The sequence below is a fragment of the Cervus elaphus genome, chromosome 10, assembly GCF_910594005.1.
Source record: "Cervus elaphus chromosome 10, mCerEla1.1, whole genome shotgun sequence".
Taxonomy (NCBI): domain Eukaryota; kingdom Metazoa; phylum Chordata; class Mammalia; order Artiodactyla; family Cervidae; genus Cervus; species Cervus elaphus.
In genome coordinates this window covers 16,887,190-16,907,918 of record NC_057824.1, presented here as the reverse complement: position 1 = coordinate 16,907,918, position 20,729 = coordinate 16,887,190, and the positions used below count along the sequence as shown (strand labels likewise).

The following is a 20,729-nucleotide window of genomic DNA, read 5'->3' as shown; positions in this document are numbered from 1 at the left end:
GAGAGGCTGTGGGGGGGCACTCAGGGAACTGTCTCTGAAGCTGGTGCTTCCAGCCAGGGAAAGATGTGCACACGCTTGACTCAGTGAGGCATCGGCACTTTTTCCACAAGAGCCGGGTGAGGCGACGGGGGCTGGCCTGGCCGTGGGGGCGGGGGCCTGGACTGGACAGGGACCCAGGCAGCCGGCAGAGCTGCTGTGAGCTCAAGGCAGTGCTTCCGCGGTAGCAGGTCGTCCATGTGCTTTAAGACACTAACAGCTGTTCTGCTCAGTCATAAATACACAATTTTATTTGCTATTTTCAGGGGAAACTTAGGCATTAAACTGTAAGCTGATAAAATACGGATACCTAAAAAAGTACAAAAGTATAAATATCCCCTTAGAATAAATTTTAGTGAATTAAGTCTTAATATCTTTAAATTAAAAAAAAAACGAACAAACCACAAGCCTATCTATTATGTCAAGGTCACAAATCAAACGACGCGAAGCAATCAGCGGCGCCCCACGGTGTCCCCGAGGCTCCGCGGGGAGGGCGGGTCTCGGGGCCGAGTGTGCCCTATGGAAAGGTTGGTGTGAAGCCAAACGCTGAACCACGCACAACAGACCTTACAAAAGGAGGTAAGTCCTAGTGCTGGAGAACTTGGTTCATCAGGTAATATTGGCAAAGAAGAAGAGGGGCAGGCGAGAAGCCTCCGGTAGCGTCTGGAGCCAGGCAGGTCAGCGCCTGGACGGGATGGGGGCACAGGTTCCTGACAGCCAGGCCCCCCGACCCGCTGGGGAAGGTCAGCTCTCAAAGCGTGCGGACAGCCGTCCTCAAAGGAATCCAATCCAGCAGCTCCAGCGCCAGGCGGGGGCAGGCCGTGCAGGCTCCTCCCCAGCGCCCCAGAAATGTCAGAGAACTGCATAGTTACACGAGAGAGCGCGAGCCGGCAGAGGGACGTCCGTGTGCGCTGTAAACACCCGATCTCCAGCGTGGCCTGGAGTCTCAGCTCCAGGAGCCCGTGGACAGGCCTCCCGCCCCGCCCTCCAGCCCAGGCAAGACCAAGGCACTGACGGGCGCCAGCTGCCCCCGCGCCCCCGGGCGGGTCAGACGAGGCAAAACTTGTACCTCCCTTTAAATGACTTAACAGATCTGCCCAAAAGGCAGCAGCACTTTCAGGCGTCTCTAGGAAGTGAAAGCACTGGCAGTCTGTCCATACTGGGAAAGAAAGGACGCCACGGTCTCTTGTCTGGAAACTACAAACGGAGAAGCCTGGGTTGGCCGGGCCGGGTTAGGCCCAGGAAGTAGTGAACACGCGGAGGTCGGGAGAGACCACCAAGCTGTCACGTCTGGGAGGCACAGCAGACTCCCTGCCCCAAGGACCAGGGTGGCCGGTGGGCACCCAGAGCCAGGAGCACTGTGCCCACCTCCTACCAGCGAGGTCCAGGCTCCGTTACAGACTGTTTATGTAGCACCAAGAACGCGGTCCTTGAAATGATCTTCGGTGATATAAGGGTCAGTCAGGAGCCCTGCCTCGGGCCCGAGCGGCACTTGGGAAACCAAGCGGAGGTCCCCGCAGAGATGCCCACGCAGCAGAAGCCGCCTGCGCGCAGCGATGCCCAGCTTCGGACAGCTGGGCCCGTCTCTCACCACCCACCTCAGAGGCAGAAAAAGCATTCACACCCAAATCTCTAGAGAAATTGTCAAAAGCACGTTTCTTCCACGGCCAAGCTTCCTCGACATGGCGGATCATTGCATCTTGGGAAAAGATAAAACGTCTCTTCAGCTTCAACACTGTTCCTCACATCCTCGAGCCCCGTTCTTGCAAAATCTGAAAATGCCAAAGGCAGACAGTGAGGACTCAGGCCGTGAACAGAAAGACAGCTTTGTGGGCTGCGACCCGGGAAGCAATGGACGCATGGAGGCTGCGGGAAACCACCGAGTGAGCCCACGCCCGGGGCAGTCAGAGGCCTGTCCCCACGGCGCCTCCAGGGCTGCCTGAGACTCACCAGTGCGGCCCCGGGGGACAGCTCCTCACTGAGGCCCAGAGGATCCCAGCACCGTCTCCCTCAATGGCCTCCCAAGGGCGGGAGGCTCCCCACTCCCAAGGGTGCCAGCACCCACCTGGGGGTTAACTGCCCCCAAACCTTGATTTTCTCTCCAGCCCAGCTTGGTCCAGGTGGAAGACACAGGTGTGCGACCAGGGCCCCCGCCCAACCGGCCTCTTTTTCCTTCCATACCCCACTGCGATCCACACCCCTCCACCTGGCCCCCAGGCCTGCCTGTCACCCCCTTGTCCATACACTGCCTGGCTGAGTCTTGTCTTCTGTAACCAGACCCCCAGACTGGGGGGCCAGCTCCCTCCTTGTAACCAGACGGGACTGGGACACACTTCTGACCCCTAGTACCAGGACAGGAAGGCCACTGTCCAGACAGGCTGACCCAGCCCAGGCCAAAGCGGTAAGATGACCTTCCCTGCGACCTCACTGGCAGTGAAAGAGGCCTCCTGGGGGCATCTTCCACTTGCGTTTCAGAGCTGAGAGAGATACGGCCTTGAGGAACAGTGCTGAGCCCTGGACCCCCTGCGCTCGGGCCGTGCCTGGCAGGGCGAGCTCACATGGAGGCCGGTCAGGTGAGGCCCTGTGGGCACCGACAGACTGCTGTCTCGAGGCCAGCAGCTCCCCACCAGCACAGCCGCCCGGAGCCAGGCGTCCAGCTATCACACCCCGCGGGCATGTTCCAGTGACAGAAGTTCAAGCTCTCCGGCCAACTCCAACAGCCCCTGCCTGCCGTGGCGTCCGACAGCTCCGGGCCTCCAGGCTGCCCTCCCGCCCCTGCCCACCACCGGCCGCCCAGGAGGTGCACCTTCCGCCGGGCTGGGGGGGCCATGGGCAGACGGCCCCTCCTCAGGCTGGACGGGGCAAGCCCCCAACTTGGAGTCGCCCTAGCCCGGTGGCAGTCAGTCAGCCCGAAAAGCTGGAGTCTGGGGGGCCGCGAGCTGCCCACTCCGTGGAGGCCAGCAGGGCAGCGGGCATCTGAGCTCACAGGACTGAGACATGGAAAGGTCAAGGCAGGCTGAGAGTGAGGGACCGCGCAGGAGGGAGCGGCCCGCTGCAGCCAGAGCCCCAGCACTGTCTGCACATGAGGGCGGAGACCCGGCTCAGGAGCTGTGGTGGGCACGGCCCGTCTACCAGGACGGGCTTTCACCTCAGCCGCCACAAGCACAGAGCAGGCCGAGCCCGGCACGCAGCACGGCCTCCAAGGGCCGGGGCCACTCCAGGTCCAGGGCAGCACCCCCAGTGGGCCCCGCCCGGAGTTAGGGTCTCCTGCCAGCACACACGACAGCTATCACCGGGCTGGTGCTGAAAGAAGCCCCACCCTCCTCCAGGAGGTTGGCTCCTCTGCGCTCCCGCACCCCCAGGGTGGCTCACCTCCTGCCGGGCTGGGGCTGAGCTGAGCCCTAAGGGGCGGTCACTCCAAGCTGAGAGGGGCCCCACCCGCAAATTGCACGCCTGACTCCAGGCTGAGAAGAGGGACGTGAGATCCCTCATTGACTTCTTCGGTGAAACGAGTGTCAGGCCCGTCACAGCTGACGGTCTTCGCACCCACTCCCCGTGTCCCTTCTCTGTCCACGTGGACGCTGGAAAGTTTAAAACGACAGCTGGAGCCCGCGCTGCACCGGCCCAGACCAGGCCCTGCAGACTTTGCTCAAAGGGCCAGGCGGCAGACACTGCACGATTTCTGGGTCAAGAGGCACACTGAGGATATGTACTCATACAGCCACCAGAAAAACCATCACCACCAACGAAGAAACCATTCCTGGCCCGCACCCCCAGACCAGACCTCAGGGCTCAGGGGACTCCGGGAGATGCCTGCGCCTGGCTCCTCAGAGCTCCACCTCCATTGGCCATGCAAGGGGGCAGGCCTGGCACTCGCTGATGACCAGGTTCTGGCCAGGCAGCAGCAGGGGCCTGACGAGCAGCGGGGCCAAGGGGCGCCCCGGGGTCTCTGGAAACAGCCAACTGGAGGGTCGGCACAGACCCCTGTCTGCCAGCAAGCCTCATGAGGTGTGGGGAGCAGGGTGTCAGGGCCCCCCTCTGAGGCACAAGAGCGACTCCTCGGCCCTGAGCCCGGGGACTGGCTGGGACAGGGTGGAGAGACTGTGAGGCTGGAGCTGCGTGCCCCTGGGAGGCACAGGCCCGAGGCCCGGTTGCGCCCCCAGGCCGATACACACAGCGCCCAGGGGCCTCGGCCCAGGTCCCACCCCCATGCGGGCATCCTCCGGGGGACAGACAGCCCTGCTCCCGGACAGGTCGGCGCTGGTACTGAGCACGGAAGGGCCTCTGTCAACTACAGGTGTGGGACAGACGCAGCGGGGGAGGTGGGAGTCAAGGACGCAAAGGTGCGTGGTCAGATTCGAGGGTGGCAGGCTCACCGTGACATTTACACTTAATCTGAGTCACTGTCACCGGGACCCGTGTCCTCGTCGTCACTCTGGCTCAGCACGTGGCAGGCGGCAGGGAGGAGAAGAAGAGAGGGCGCGTCAGTGTGGGCGGGGCGGGGGGCGCCCACCCTTCAGTGCAGGCAGGGCGGGGGCAGGGGGAGCCCACCCAGACGGGCCAGACTCCTCGGAGCAGCCATGCTGGCCACAGCAGAGCGAGCCATGCCGTCCCTGGGCCCCTGAAGCTGCAGAGTTCTCCTTCTCTCTTCGTCGTGAAGCACTGGGCCAGACCCAGAGCTTGGCCGTTACCCTCAGCTCCTGGGAGGCCATGACCTCCAAGACACACCAGAGTCTGACCGTGTGATGGGGGTGGGGTCAGTTGGCCGGGGGGCTGGAGACTGCGATCAGGCACATAGGTGATCAATCACTGATCCACGGATCAATCACGCCTACCTGACCAAGCCCCGCAGACTGGCTGGACACAAAGGCTGGGGGTGCGTCCCTGGGGGCAGGGCCCCGCGGCCCAAGGGGCACCTCTGAGCGTGAACTCCAGGTGGGCCCACTTCCTGGCCTCTGCCCCACACCCGCGCCAAGCTTCCTGTGCGAGTAACGGCGGGCAGTGAGCTCTGAGTGACGCGGCCGTGCCTGACCCGGGCGCCTGGGCCCCTCGTCCGGCTGCCCCACCCCCGCTCTTTTGGGTCACTTCCCCGGAGACTCGAGTGTGGGGGAGGCCAGCCTGGCCGCGGCCCAGAGAGGGGCCACCGTGACGGGGCCCTCAGAGCACACAGCACTGCTATCCCCAGACAGTGCGCAGGTGCCCCCAACGACACCCCACAGCTCCGAGGCCCCCTCTGCTACCACCCCCATTTAGAAGCCGCTGCGGTGACAACACTCCAGGGCCAGGTATTTCTGGAGAGAGAAACAGGGCCGCGCTTCCACTGGCAAAGGGATCTGGGGTCACGCCCGGTGGCACAGACGCGTCCCCCGTGGCTGAAAACCACCTGAGGGAGATGAACCAAGTGGTTGCCTGGGGAGCTCGGCTATGAGAATTTTTCAAGTTCAGAAATAAAAGCTGCTAAAAACAGACAACTTACAAAGGAGCCCTGCAAACGCTCAGGGAGACGAGGCTTCTCTGGAGGCTGGGACTCTCGGGAGGTGGGCCAACTCCGAGCCCCTGAAGCCCCACCCCAAGCAAGCCACCAGTGCCCCTCACCTCCGGACCCTGGTGGAGCCCTGGTGAGGAGGCGCCCGCAGCCCTGAAGGAGAGGGACGGCCACCACGGACTGTGGGCGTGCCTCCAAGGAAGACCCTGAAAGGCTCACGGCAATAGTTGTAGGCCTGGAGTAGACGGGGTGTCCCCTGGGCAAGAGTGTGGGGACGGCCGGGGAGCCGTAGTTTAATGTCATCACTCCTGACCTGACCTTTCCCACACTCCCTCAGAACACCTCTGACAGCCGCCTGAGCCTTCCACCAGGGCCGTCTGCGGGCCTGGCCTCATGGGCTGGCCGCCACAGAGCCCCTGGGCACCCCTGAGCCAGCTGCAGGGTCGTCCAGGCACCACTCGGCCTGCAGGTTCGGAAGTCCTGCCCATGCCGACGCTGGACTCTGCACAGACAGACACACGTGGGGTCCTGATCCAGGGACGAGCCCAGAAGACGTGCCCTTAGAACCTGTTGCCTTCGGGCAAAGGTAGCAACCACCCCCTGCCTGTTTCACTCGAGCTGCTCTGGGGAGAAGTGCCCGCTGGCCCGCAGGGAGGGGCCAGTGCCAGGTCGAGACTGCGCTCCGTGGAATCAGAGAATCACACACCCACCAGATCTGCTCCGTCTACCCCCACACAGGTGATGGAGGCCCTGCCCTCCAGCCTCAACGTCCCGTCCCCAGGAAAACATCACTCAGAAGGGCAGCCCCCACCAAGGAGGGCACTTTCAGGAGCAGGCCTGTGGGCAGGGGTGGGGGCCTGGGTGTCCAGTGACCCCATGCCCCACGGCCCAGGGACGTCTGCACCCTCCGTTCCTGAGTTTTGTTCCCGACACACCCAGGGTGAGTGAGGAACGACAGAGCAGATGCACAGGGCGAGCGGGCGGCTGGGAAGCCCACAAGGCCGCAGCGCAGGGATGACGGTGAGCGGCGACGCGGGAAGGAGGGAGCCAGCCCCACGGGCGGAGGGCACGGCGCACCCACCTTGGCCTTCTCGCTGGGCTCGCTGGCGGGGCCGTGCGGCGAGTTGTGCAGCTCCTTGGAGACCACACACAGGAACTCGGCCTGGTCCTCACTGCCGTAGTTGTAGGAGGAGCCGATGCTGACCAGCTGGGGGAGAGAGGGCCAGTGGGATGTGGGTCAACAGCCACCCCCCAGCTCAGGACCAGCCCCACCGGGAGGGAAGCCTTCAGAGACACCCAGCCAGAGAAGCCAGGGACAGGGTTCAGTCGAGAGACTTTTTATGAACTTGCTGAAAACACAGTCTCCAAACACCTGGGCTCAGGCTCAGATGCACACGTGCTTGTGCGCGCACACACACACACGCACACACGCGTGCCATGCGGGACTGGCCTTCTGTGCCTCGTGTCCAGCTCCTCTCGGGGGTCCTGGCTGGGCCCACAGGGGATGAGCAGTGAAAGGGAGGGGAGCGTGGTGCTGGAGCCGGCACCGAGCAGGCAGGGCGCTGGGGGACGCCTTGGAGCCGGGCCCAGGAGCAGGAGGGGCCCACAGTGCTGTCCTGCCTGTGAGCATGGGCCAGAGCACACGTGCGTGAGCACACGCGAGGGCGAGACCCTGCAGGGAAGCCAGGCTGGGGCTTCCTCGCTCCAGGGCTGCTGGCCAAGGAGGGCCGAGCCAGCCCCTTTCATGACGACTCACAGGAGCGCCAAGGACAGTGTGATTATTTCAAACACCCCTAAAAGGGGTCGCCTTAACCAGGAGAGATGCCGGGAGGAGCCCTGCAATTTCTCCCCTTGGCAGTCTGCTCCAGGGGACACTGTCAGGAGCCAGACGGCCAGCGGGGTCATGGGGTCGTGAGGTTAAACCTCAGAGTCTCAGCCTGAGACACATGGACAGGGACACTGATCTTGTTGGGCGCCGCCCACTCACAGGACACCCTGGCCGCGGGCAGAGGCCCCCAACGGGCTGCAGGCCCCTGGGACAGGGGGCACTGTGCCCGCGGGACTGTCAAGAGCGCCCTGGAAGGGGCAGTGGGCGGGCGGGCAGAAGAGACTCTGCTCTCGGCCCTTCTCCCTGTGGTCCTGCTGGGGCGCCGCTGAGGAAGCGAACGGCTGGGTCAGGCCAGAGTCAGCAGCGCTGCTCAGTCACGGGCAGGACTGGGCAGGAGCCCTCTGGGCAGCACCCCCCCCAGGAAGGGCCCTGGTGCCAACAGCAGCACCAAGGGCCTGGGGGGCCGAGGAGGACACAGGCCAGTGGGTGGGGGACACACACACAGATACACACACACACCTATATGCACAAGGACGGACACACACACATACACACACAGAGATACACACATGCACACACACTGACACACACGTGCACACGCGTACAGATATACACGCATGCGCACACGAAGATACACACGAGCACACAGATATACACAGGTACACACGCACACAGATACACACACACAGACACAGATACACACATGCACACACACCGATACACACACATGCACACGTGTACACAGATATACACACATACACACAGAGATACACACGTGCACATAGATACACACAGGTACACACGCACAGATACACACATGCATGCATACATACATACATGCACACACGTACACATGGCACACAACCACACACATGTACACACACAAGCACACATGTATATACACGAGGACACACACGTACAAAACTATGTAGACAGACACACACGTATGTACACAAGGACACAGATATATGTACACGCACAAGTACATACACAATCACACGCACACACAGAAGCACACACATGTATATACTCAAGGACACACACGTACACGTATACACACACAAACACACGCACACATGTAGAGATGCCACAGAGAAGCCCAGGGAACAGTCGTACCACAAAGAAGTGACTGGACTAGGAAAGATAACTGTGGAGCAAAGACTGGGCAGTGGGACCCTAAGACCCAACTCCTGCTGCCCTCAGCCCCGCGCCCCATGCCCCGCGCCCATGGGTGATCCAGCCTGGCCTGGAACAGGCTGCTGCTGGTGAGAGGCGTGGGGGACACACCGGGGACCAAGCTTCCAGGAACCGCAGGCCACCCGACGCCTCATTACTGGTCCCCGGGGCCAGCTGCCCTGAGCACCAGGCAGGGCCTTGGTAATCAGAAGCTTCACCACCCTGTGGGCTCAGAGGCCATTACCTGCTCAAACTTCCAGCCGTCGGACATGGTGGAGACCATCTGTGTGAGCTCCTCCTCCTGACACTGCAGGACACGGTACACGTGCTTCACCGGCACCTGAGAGCAGCCACGGGTGAGCGTTCCCGTGGGGGCCACGCCGGGGACAGCCACGGGGCCCCCCACCTCTCAGCCCAGGTCGTGACGCCCACAGGAACCCCAAAGGTATCCACAAAGCAAAACAAACATGCTGGAACAGCTGCCGCGCCCTGCTTCCCCATCCACCTCCAAAAATATTTCTACTTCTAAATTCCAAAATAAAATGAGTCATGTTCCTGAAACCCCAAGAGCACCTGTGGCTGGATGCGAATGCACAGGGGCAGCCCCGCCAGCACCCTGGGGAGCCTCACCAAGGTCTGACCCAGCGGCAGTGACAGGCAGGACCGACCCGGGCCCACCCCCGGAAAACAGTGCTCAGCGGAGCACACGGCTGGACAGGAGCCCATGGGCCTTCCCGTCCACCCACGCCCACCCCAAACTCCACCCAGCTCCGCTCCTGGGCCAGGCCACACGGCCAGAGCTCTGCCCTGAGGCTGCCCCAGGGACAGGGTGGCAGCCCCAGTGCTCCGGTCCCCATACGGCCCAAGAGCCTTCATCTGGGACACATGGAGGGTGCGGAGCGCTGCCCTGCCCGTGGGGGCCTCTCCCACATCCCCATGGGCACAGAGGGCCAGGCCGGCCCAGTCACAGGCTTTGTCTCCGAGGGGGCTGGCAGCGGGGAGCGAGGCCGCACACTGGCTGGAGATGACTGAGGAGCCTGTGGCCGCCATCACCTGCCCTCCCCTGGCCCCTGACCAGCCACCTGGAGCAGCTGATGGTCAGCAAGCTCTTCAGAGAGGCCAAGAGGGCCAGTCCCGGGCCTGTAGGCCCCCGGGGAGAAGCCCGGCTTGGAAGGCAGTGGCAGGGCGGTGAGAGGGCAGAGATGCTTAGTCAGGAACACAGGCTCTCAGGGAGGGCGCGCACAGCGGCCCCCGGCAGGGGCCTTACTGCAGCCACTGCAGAGCTGGCACCACGACAGAACCACTGCCGAGACCCTCAGGAGCCTGCCTCGGGGACAGTGCCAGACAGCTGCCTCAAAACGCACCAGCCCAACAGGCAGCGGAGTGCCCACACCGGCTTTGGCACTGCTGACTGTGGCCACAATGCAAACAGATCCCACGCGGACTCCATACCCTTAGGACGGGGTCAGCATCAAGAGCTGTCCACTGAGCCCTTCCTTCCCGATCAGAGCCAAGCTTGCTCTGCCTACACCCCCGTCCCCGTCAGCGCCAGCCCACCGCCAGCACCCCCAGGCTCCCCGCCAGCCTTCCAAATGGGCCAAGGACTTGGCCACCACAGGACCTTCGCACTTGCGGAGCTCTGCCTGCAACGTCCGCCCCGAGATGATGGCTACACACACAGGCCCACGGAGGCCTCTCGCTCTTCCTCCACCCCTCCTTGCTGGCCAGGGCGCCAGCTGGCAGGCACTGCGAGAGGTGCCTGGAGGGCAAGGCAGGGCCCCGGGACAGCTCCAGAGGAACTGGTCAGCTGGGAGAAGGGAGCGAGCCTCGTCGCCAAGCAGGGCTTGGAAGGTTCTGGTGCCAGTCGCCCATCTCACCTGTGATGTTTTGCTGTCTCGCTCTCTAATTTTGTCCTTGACAAGTTTTATTAGTGAGGTGATATTGTAAAATTCTGCTTCCTCCAATACCCCTAGGATAAAAAAAAACTGATTTCCACCAGATCAAATAAATGCTGTGTCTCTGACCCACAGTGAACCCAAGGCCCATGCACAAATAAAACACACAAAACACATGTGTATGCACTTAATAGATGCTGCAGAAAAAGATGCAGACAGGTTGGTCGCAGGAGCAAGACGGGCCAGAATGAAGGAGGGAGTGGGCGCAGCTCAACAAGCAAAACGGGGCCGAGCCCTGGGCTCTCAGGACACCCGGCTCCATGCTGGGAGCCGGAGCATGGCCGGCATCTCCAGACGCAGGCAGAACGCAGAGCGGGTGACCAGGCTGCCCCGGAGGGGAGCAGACCCAGGGTGGCTGACCCCGGGGACCCCAGGAGGTATGTGGCCCCCAGGCTGTGTCAGCCAGGACCCCCGGAGAGCAGTGAACCCCGGGCCAGAGTTGCCCTCCCCGAAGGACAGGGAGTGAGCTGGGGAAGGAGCGGGGCTCCACTCCCGGGGCTGGAGGGCCCCCACCGCCTGCCCCTCCCCCTCCGACTCACCTTCCTCGGCCAGGTCTTTGTTTATGACCAGCTTCCCGTGTCTCAGGTAGTTCAGCACAGGCCCGAAATAGGTGGGGTCTCTGTCGATTAAGTAGGCACCTGTTTCGTCCTGCAGAAAGCAAGAGACCAGCTGAGCCCAGACAACAGGGTGGTTTCTGCAGCTGGCTGCCAGGCCACAGCCAGAGAGGTCTCACCCACAACCGGCACATCAGTGCTTGTGGTACTTCAAGGGACCCATAAGCAGCGTCACCTGCCTCAGCCACCCTTGGCTGCTGGCCCTGACCCGCCACCACTGCAGGTGAAGCAGAGTCTCAACTCTGTGGCGGCAAGGTGACCCCCACTCAGGGGCAGGGGGCTGTGCACAAGGCCTCTCTGCTCAGCTCCCAGGACTCCTGAGGCAGGTTCACCTTTCACTCAGTCAGGCCCACCCCGTAGTGACCCCACACTCTCCCCGGGACAGCGGCTGATGCCGGGTCGGTGTCTGAAGGCCTCAGAGACCCGGGCTGCCCTGCTCATTTCGGGGTTCCTCCCTGGACAGGGCTGGGGGTGGGGTCCCAGGCTCAGGGAACAGAGCTTCCCTGTGACTGACCACCGAGGACGCCTCCCCGACAGGAGGCAGTTCCCTGGGCCTGTCTTCAGAAGGCACCCCTCTGCACCTGGTGGGCCCTGCTCCCCCCGCGGGGCCAGGGTCTTTCTGATCCCTCACTGCCTGCGGGGGGTCCTCAGTGTCAGCTCAGTGGCCATCGCAGGCGTGGCCGAGGGAGGTGGGCACACACGCCCTGGCAGAGGGGAGGCTGTGGTCCCCACACATGGGGGTGCCAGCGTGGAGGCCTGTGGCAACCCTCGATGCGCAGGCAGAGCAAGGTCTGTGCGGAGGACAAGGGCCACGGCGTCTGGGGTCCAGGGAAGGCCACGGCCCGCCTCTTTCAGGACACTGTGTCCTGGGCTGCATGGCTCTCTGGTCTGCTGAGTGCGACCTGGCCTGGGCTGCCGGCAGGGTGGGGGACTGAGCAGCTCCTCCCCACACAGGAGCCCCCTTCCCTCGGCACCTGGACCAAGGGCCCCAGGGCTCCGCTGAGACAAGGTGGCTCGTAAGTCAGGAAGCGTCGGCCCGGCCTCCCTGTCCAGAAGGCGCCTGCCGGGATAAGGCAGGTCCTAGGAGGGGGTGCAGTAGGACCCCCGACCTCCTGGACGAGGTGAGCCTGCGGGTAACAGAGCCACTCTCAACCGTGAGGCGACGTGCTGGGTGAGCGCTCCCTTCTCCCTCGTGAGCATCAGATCCCAGAATCTCATGGAGTAAACCTGGAGGCCTCAGGGGTTTTCTGTTGAGTCCACGAGGAGGAAAGGCGAACTCTGGGATGGACCAGGGGACACGAGCACATATGTCTTCCGTGTATTTCTACCATTTTCTATCTCAACTGCCTCCGTACCAGAGCATGGCCGCCCAGAGCTGGGAACCCACCCATCCTCAGGGCACACGCGCCAGCTCCCCGGGGTCCCAGGACCCACTGCCTGAGTTGGCCTCCAGGGGACGGGGCCAGTTGGAGTGGGCTTCAGGGGGGCCCCTGACACTCCACGCATCTCCCCTGCAGTATCGCCAGCTGAGGGCGGGACACTCAGTTCAGCAGCCGCCACGCCAGCCCCAGCTGCACGGCCCTGCACCCCCTCTGGGGAGGGAACCCCCACCTGGCCCTGGAAGTGCAGGCGCCGGGCACCCTGAGACGCTGCAGGGAAGAGGCCACCTTCTGGCAGCGACGGGCCCACCTCTTCAGGGCGGACCTGAGGAGGCTTCTCGGCGGCCTCCTCGCGGACCCCACACAGCTCTCAGGCCCAGTCTCTCTGCGAGCACCTGTTCTGACCGGAAGGGCTTCCTTAAGAAACAAGGTCGAGACTCCAGAGTCAGGACAGGCTGAGCAGCTGGGGGGGGGGGGGGTGCTCATTCTACAAGGCGCATGGGCCTCCCAAATTCCACTGGGCTTCATCTTGGGCCTCCACCCAGAAGACCGCACACGCTCACTTAAGGCACACAGGCAGGAGCTCTGCAGAAACCGCGCCCACGCTGGAGCCCACGCTGCTGGAGTGTGTCTGCGCCGGTGAGGGCAGCCATGCCCTGGGCACTGGGCTGCACCTGGGGGGCGCCAGGGCCCTGGGCCCTCACGCTGTTTGTGTGCCAGCAGCCCCGGGGCATCCAGCCTAAGGCAGAAATAAAGAAAAACACAGAGCACAGAAAAAGAGAAGACCCCTACGTCCCAGATTCAGCAGCCTCAGGCTCACTTGAGCCACAGGACAGGGAGGGCGGTCTCCGTGCTGTCTAGTCGGGAGGATAAGCTTGTGACGTGCGCCTGGCCTGGCCAGACGAACAACAGGCAGGAAGACTTGAGGATCTCTTTCCTGCCCTCAGTTTACCTAACAAGGCTGTGTCACATTCATATAGTGGCGAGACTTGAGGTTTTTATTTTTTTGTAAAAGAGCCAGAATTAAGATGGCTTGCTCAACAAACCCTTTTTTTATTGACTATCCCCTCTTCTCACTGAGTTAGCATTTGACCCACTTTCGCAGTGCTGGCTTTTAAATATACACCCACCCTAAAGGCTCAGAAGAGAGAACTGCTGAACTTGGTCATGAATATTTAACAGAGACCATGCCCACCAGGCGTCTCTCACTGTCTGCTCGCTCCCTGCCCTGGGCTGAGCCTTGGGCTCCAGTGAACAGTGAACCTGGGCCTTGGCCCACAGAGGCAACGCCCTGGCCATGGCCAGGAGCGCCCTGCCCGCGTCCCTCCTCTGGAGAAGCCTACGCCACAGGCACCCAGGGGACCCCTGACCTGCAGTCAGAGTAGGGAGGCAGGGAGGGGAATCCCGATGGGAGATCCTGCGTGCCACCCCCGCCCCCTCCAGCCCCTGGTGCTGGTTAGGAGGCAGCGCGCCTGCCTGCCTGTGCTGGGCCCGCACAGTCCAGGCAGGCTTGAACGCCCTGCCCAGCAAGCACCGTGGGTCACAGCAGGAAGCCGCCCACGCAAAGGGCCGTAAAAAGGAAAAGGGTCTTAGGGAACAAGGGTGGAGAAGTTGGGCCCTCAGGTGAGACTATAAACAGAGACGAATCCTGTTACCATCTCACTGTACCCGGCTCCTCTCACCCACCTTCCCAACTGTAGCAAACACACCAGGAAACAGAACATGATCGCGGTTGTCGGAAGAGAAACGCACGGCCACCGGAGGCTACAAGTTAAGGGGGTTGAGTGTCCCCAGCTAAACACAAGCTGGGCTGTCAAAATTACCCATCTGAAATCTAAACGCAGAAGTGCGCAGTTATCTGTGCACAAACATCTGCGATCAACATAATTAGAAAGACGTTTCACTCTGAAATTATCCATTTAAGGGATTCTGTGTCACTTAAAACCTTCACCTCTGCCCTCTTTTCTCTTTTGTTTTCTACCGTTTGGCAAATCCCTGACCTAGAAGAGGCCTGAGACATCACCAGTTCCAAATGCGGAAACAGAAGCCAGAGAGTAGAGGCCCACGCGGGCAGCGGCCACGCTGACGAGTGTGGGAGAGCCGGTGGCCCTGACCCCACGCCGCTGTGCGCACCTTGGCGGGGCACCCCCACGGCACAGGCAGGGAACAAAGGGGAAGCAAGGCCCTGGGCTCTTGGGGCCCCGACCCCTGGCTGCCTCGCAGTCCTAGCATGTGGCTTAGGAACAGAATCTAGGGTGACACCCACGACTCCAATGAAGCTCACTCGGAAGCAAACCACACAGGGTGTGTGGACAGGACCCCCACACGAGGCTCCTGGTTCTTCTCTTAGAACCAACGTGCTCCCAATCCACCAGAGGGTGGGGGGTGTGTGGGGAATCACACCAAGCTCCCTGAACAAGCAGAGATGGCTCACAGGACCTGGGCCCGCTCGGAGCTGACACCATATCAACTGGGTGCAGAGATAGGGGCCGGGCACCCAGGGTGCGGGGCAGTCGTGAGCAGGATGCCATGGGGAGACCCACCAGCCACAAACACCTCTGTCAAAGGCAAGGGGGCAGCCACCTGTCCAGACCTCTCAGGTACTTCCCTGCCTACAGACAGTCCAGTTACAGAACACCTGCACAGAAATCCCCTACAGATGCCATGCTACTTATCTTGGTAAGGGGAGAGGGAGAGAGGAGAGGGAGGTGAGAGAGAGCGAGCGTGCGCGCGAGCAGCCAGGAGGTTACCCTGAGGTGGAAACAGGCAGGAAGCCCGGGACAGAAGCACCCGCAGACAGGGCCCAGGGCCCCTGGCACAAAGCTCCCCAGCAGCTCTGCCAGCCTGGAGGTGGGGCCCCTCAGGCCCGGAGACTCCGGTCGCCTGGATGCCAGTTACAGCGGGCAGGCAGGACCCTGCAGCCAGGACGCCCACCGCAGGCTCACGCCGCACCCGCTGCTCCCAAAGCCCCCACGGCACCGCCCTGCTGGCTCCCGGCGGCCTCTCTTCTCTGAGCCCGGCCCTGCTGGCGGAGCGAGTGCAGAGTTCACCCTCCCTTTCTGCCGGGCCGAAGGGCAGGCACACAGCTCCTCTGCGCCCTCACCCAACTCTGTGCTCACCAAGGCCTGCCTGCCTCTCCCTTACTGCTTTGAGAAGCCCGCCTTGGTCTGTTCAGCAGCAGAGGGGCTTCAGAGCCAGCCCCAGCTAAGTCTGACTTGCAAAGCCGGCCAGGAACCTGGACGCCCAGCCTGAGGACACCGGAGCCCCCCGGAATGGACCCCGGACAGCGATAAGAGATGCAGGGTACACAGCCTCCCTGAGGCCAGGAGCCCACCCCAGAGGCACACGGGAGGACCTGAGCCCTGCAGGTTCGAGGGCATCATGGTCCTTGTGAGCAAGGAAACCGTGCCCCTCCCCCGTGGAACAGCCCCAATGCCACGCTGGGAACGGACCCCCAGGGCCTGTCCTGAGAACTGGCAGCTTGGGAGGCCTCCAGGGGGGTCTGCAGGGCCCAGTGTCCACCCCCCACCACGGGGCTGGCTCAGCAGCCAGGACTCCCTGCCAGCGGCATGAGGTGTGCACGCCTGAGTGAGTATGTGTAAGTGACAAACGGGAACAAACAACAAGTTCCGAGCAAGAAAACAGCATTCTTGGGGCATTCTCTCTAAAAACAATGTACGGAGGTAAATGAAGCCCGGGGAGTGCCATCTCTATCTCCTGAGCTGATGCAGCGTGGGGCACTCGGCAGGGGAGCTGACGCCCGAGTCCCTGGTCCTCAAACTCCCCTGGGACTCTGGCTCAGAGAGGTCCGGGAACTGCCCCACATCAGGGCAGGTTGGGTTATGGGTGGAGTCAAAGTCAGGCGTGAATCTAACTTGGCCACCAGGAAAAACGTCCTGCACCCCAACCCCCGCAGCCCACCAACTCTAGACCACAATGTGCTGGGCGCTCTGCAGGCTGGGGAGAGCTGCCCAAGGAAGGCCTGGGGAGCGCCCCGTGCTCGAGGCGGCCTGCGGGCTCCCTGGCCACGCAGACTGTGCTCTGGGTACCAGGCAGAGTCAGTGCGTTTAAAGATGGTCAGCCCAGTGACTGCGGTCCTCAGGCACCTCCGGAAAGAAGCCGAGCATGGCCATCCCAGGGGAATGTGGCCACAGCCAAGCCCCGGGAGCCGGCATCTCTATGTTCTCGTACAACTCTGTCTGCAAAACAGGCATGTGGACCACAGCTTTCTGACTGCTGCTGGAAACCGAGGCCAGTCACTGGCCCGCCGGCCAAGAGTGAGTGAAGGCCGCCCAAGCTGTCGGCAGAAAGAGGAACTGCTCTACAGCAGACGACCACTTCCTCCCGGCCTCCCACGGACGGCGGGCGGCCGAGTCCGCTGGCCCGCAGCAGCTCTCCCCCAGAAGCGAGCCCTTTCTCAGGACGCCCCTGCTCTGACGCACGGGCTGGTCAGGGCTGAGGGGCCTTGTGAAGAGATGACCACAGCATCCTCAGCGAGTGAGCCCCCCTGCACTGGGACAACCCCCGCCAGGGGCCTGAGCCAGGCCTGGGGCCAGGGCTGAGGACGCGCTTGGAACTCAAGCAAAGTGTGAGATGAAATGCACAGCCCCTGGGGACCCCCACTCCTGCCTCACACCAGACCCCAGCCCTCTCGGTGGGGCTACGATGCTCACAGCCTTCGCCTCTGACTTAGTCACACAGAACATAATCTGCCGTTTCACTCTAAGTAATCCCCACTTCTCCTGCCAAGCGGCTTAAAAGATAGTCCTTCCACCCACACCCCCGTCACTTAGCCCTGTCTGTGAAACTCCTTTCACTATCGTTCTAATCCTGAAACTCTAGCCAACACCTGGGGGTCAGCACAGGCCAAGACCTGTGTGAGATACAGCATGTCATCAGAAACACCTTGATGGCCCACCCACCCCTCAGAGACCCACCTGATGCCCCCGCACCTGCAGCCCCGAAACTAGGACAAGGGCCCTGCTGAAGGGCAAAGGCTGATGAGAAACGCAGTTTTCTCCAGACCTGGCTCAGCGGCACAGAATGAACCCCCTCCCCTGCAAATCCTACTTAATCTGAGTGGTTTCCAACCACCAAGTAGTATTTCCTGTTTCCCGTTAATTCCTAAAGCATCTCCCCACAGAAGCAGGGATGAACTTAACTCTGAACAAACTCAAACCTGTTTTCAACATGCCACCGGGCCAGGAACTGTGGAATAGAGAGACAGCCCAAGTGAATCACATGCCGGGTATTTACACAGCACTTCTGGGAAGAGGTGCTACACCTGGCCCATCCCTGATGGAAGAGGGCAGAGAAAAATGGCCCAGGACGGTAGATGAACAGAGGCCGAAATGAAGGGCGCAGCCCCAGCCCTGCTGGGGAAGCACCAGGAGGAAGTGAGAACTCACACTGGGGCTAACTGCAGAGAGAACGTCACGGCTGCCAGGCGCCCGGGTCAGAACAGCAGACGAGAGGGCCCAGTGAGCAGTGGGGCCCAGCGACAGCCTGGCTCCCAGCGCCCCTAACAACCTGGCTGTCCACTGCTGAACGAAGCACTCCTCCAGAGAAATATCCTGACACCACCTTTCCCACTGGCCTTCCCAACAGAGCTCCTGCCAGACATTCTGTGTTTAATAGCAAGCTCTAGGCACTCTCCCAGCAAACTCCAAACCCATCAGGCTCCCGAAAGATTCCAGCCGTCGACGTCTGGGAACTCCTCCCCATTAAGTCTCCCCACCCAAACATGACCCAAGCACCACTCTGAGAGCCCAAGTGCTCAATAAACACGAGAAATATGCCCAGCAGGAAATCGTCCACTAGGTGCGTCCAGCCCTGTGCATATCTTTGAGGTGTGCGTCCATCAATCTTAACTATGAGGTCAGGGCTTGGAGATTTTTACACGTGAATCAACATCCTGTTTTCTCTTCCATCACATAACTGCTAGCATCCCACTCTTTCAAACGCGCCCCTTTCCCTCCACCCTCAACCTCAAGACTTCCTTACTCAAGATTTTGTTACCCAGGAGTGAATCTCTGGGACATTCTTTCAACAGAACCAAAGTCGGGGGGGGGGGGCGGGGGGAGACTGAGGAGAATGAGTACCTTATACATTTTCTCATTTGAAGTAGAACATTCTACTATCATGACTAAAGGGAATTAGCATTACACTTTCTGGCAAGTTCACATCTGTGGCTAAAACTAACTCATAGTTACTATCAACTCTTTTATGAGACAGAAACCATATCTGCTGCACTACCTTCATGTTCTGAATTCCAACTTTACAAACAGATGAAAAACAGCAGCTGTAACACAGATATAATTTATACTCTGATAAATTACCCCCTGCAAAAAACTACTATACAGTAAAGTATAATTTTTTAAGTAGTCTTGAGATATTAAAATGAAGGGATAAACTGACTTAACAGGCAAACTATAGTTAACCAGCCCTGAATCAACTGCCTCAGTGCTGAATAGACAGCACTGCCTCAAAACAACCCAATGGACAAGAGCAATGTAAAAATGGACTCAGTATACAAAAGAGAAAGGCTCAAGTAGAAATGCAAGTGAATGACCACTAAGGCCCACTGCTTAAACAGTAAAACATACACCCACACTATAAAAGGAAAATCACAGCTAACAAAAGCCTATTTCTATCCTGGAGATGACTGTCATTTTCTGGGAGGTCAATTCTCTGAGAGCAGAGAGCTTGGTCAAATGCGCAATGGAAACAGCTGGGCAGCTGCGGGGGAGGGTGTGTGTGGGGCGGTGGGAACCGGGGAGTTGGCAGCCCAAACTCTGATTTCTACCCATGACTGGTGGTTTTGTGGTAACTCGAGCTTTCCTTTCCTGATCATAAGGTCATGCCACACAGAGGATGGTCTCGGTCAGGCTTTGCATCCTGAAGCAGATCTGAATCTCTCTGAGAAGCCTATGCCTGGCAAATGCTGGGCTGGCAAGGCTCCAAGCCAAGTGCAATTATGTAGGCTCAAGTGAAAGACACAGGAAAGTTAGAATAAGACTTGTGAACGAGGGAAAATATAGGTAAAAACTGTTCTTCCAAGGGCCTTTTCTGAGTGGCAACGCTGTTCAGCTCGAGGCAGTCTCCTTCAGGCACACAAATCTTATAAGTGTAGTCATCACAACAGTTTCTGCACAACTGTAGGAGCATTTAATCTGATGAAAGACAATCGGCAAACCAACCGAGAGATTCCTATCCTTTGGAGCGAGCACTAAGAAAACTAGGTTAATCAGAAAGAAAACTGAACAAAATTTCCTACCTAGCCCTTCCTTAATACGCCTAAGCCATCCCTTAATGTGAGCAACCTTCCTTTTGAAAAAGCACTCTATGGACGGCACTTTCTCAGAGTGCTCAGTGGGTGCGTGTTGCGGCCGAAAGCAATAGAGCGCCAACTCTCTAAATGCAAGTCACTGGGAAAGAGAGGCCACCGATGTAAACCCCCACAGCAACGTAAAGCCAAGCCTCTGGAACGTGAGAAGACGAGAACACCGGGGCTCTCAGATTTCAGGGCCAGTAAGTACACGGGACGGAGAAGAGGTGTCCGCACCAGGGGCCAAAGAATCTAGGGAGGAAAGAAAGTAGATCCACAGTACTCTGGGGTCTGGAAAACCTCCTCCACAGAAGACCAGAGAGGGCGAGACAGAGAGACACCCCGAGACGGACGGGCCGGGGATCCTTGAGGGTGGTGGGCGCCAGGGCGCCATCCTCTCCTTCCCCAGCCCGAGAAAAGGAGTCGCGAACCTGGGTCAAGCTGGTGACGGAGAACGCGGGGCTCTGAGCCGAGGCGAATCTCCTCAGCGTGGGGCAGGGGGCGTGCGGCGGGCCGCTGACCAAGACGACCCGAACCCTCCTGACTGGCCCGCGCGGCCCTCACCTTGTCCGAGTCCAGGTCGGGGTCGGCCTGGCACAAACGGTACAGGAAGGATTTCGGATCCCGGCACAGCGTCTGCCGAGTGGTGAGGAAGTAGGTGCCACCGACGTTGAGCCGGACCCACTTGGACACGCTGCCGGGACGCTGGGCCAAGGCGCCGAGCCCCGCGCTGCAGCGCCGGCACAGGCCGCCTCCCAGCCCCGCCCCGAGGCCGCCCGGGGCCGGCGGCAACAGCTCGCAGTGATTCTCCGCCATGATCCCAGCAAGCCCCGCCAGAGCTCCTCGCCACCGGAAGCGTCCGGTCTTTAATACGGTCCTCCGAGCTCTGTCCCGCCCACGGGTCCGCCTTCGTAAAGCGCCCACCCCGG

The 20,729-nt window shown here is 60.8% G+C and overlaps 1 protein-coding gene across 1 annotated transcript; it reads right to left on the bottom strand.

The window, feature by feature from the left end:
• Positions 1–265: 265 nt before the first annotated feature.
• Positions 266–20,665, bottom strand: KCTD5 (potassium channel tetramerization domain containing 5). Its single transcript, XM_043916006.1, has 6 exons — positions 20,365–20,665; positions 11,020–11,128; positions 10,403–10,494; positions 8,770–8,865; positions 6,603–6,728; positions 266–1,808 (listed from the first exon to the last, which is right to left on the bottom strand). The coding sequence occupies exons 1-6, from the start codon at positions 20,614–20,616 to the stop codon at positions 1,779–1,781; spliced, it is 705 nt and encodes a 234-aa protein (XP_043771941.1). The 5' UTR covers positions 20,617–20,665; the 3' UTR covers positions 266–1,778.
• Between the last annotated feature and the right edge of the window lie 64 nt (positions 20,666–20,729).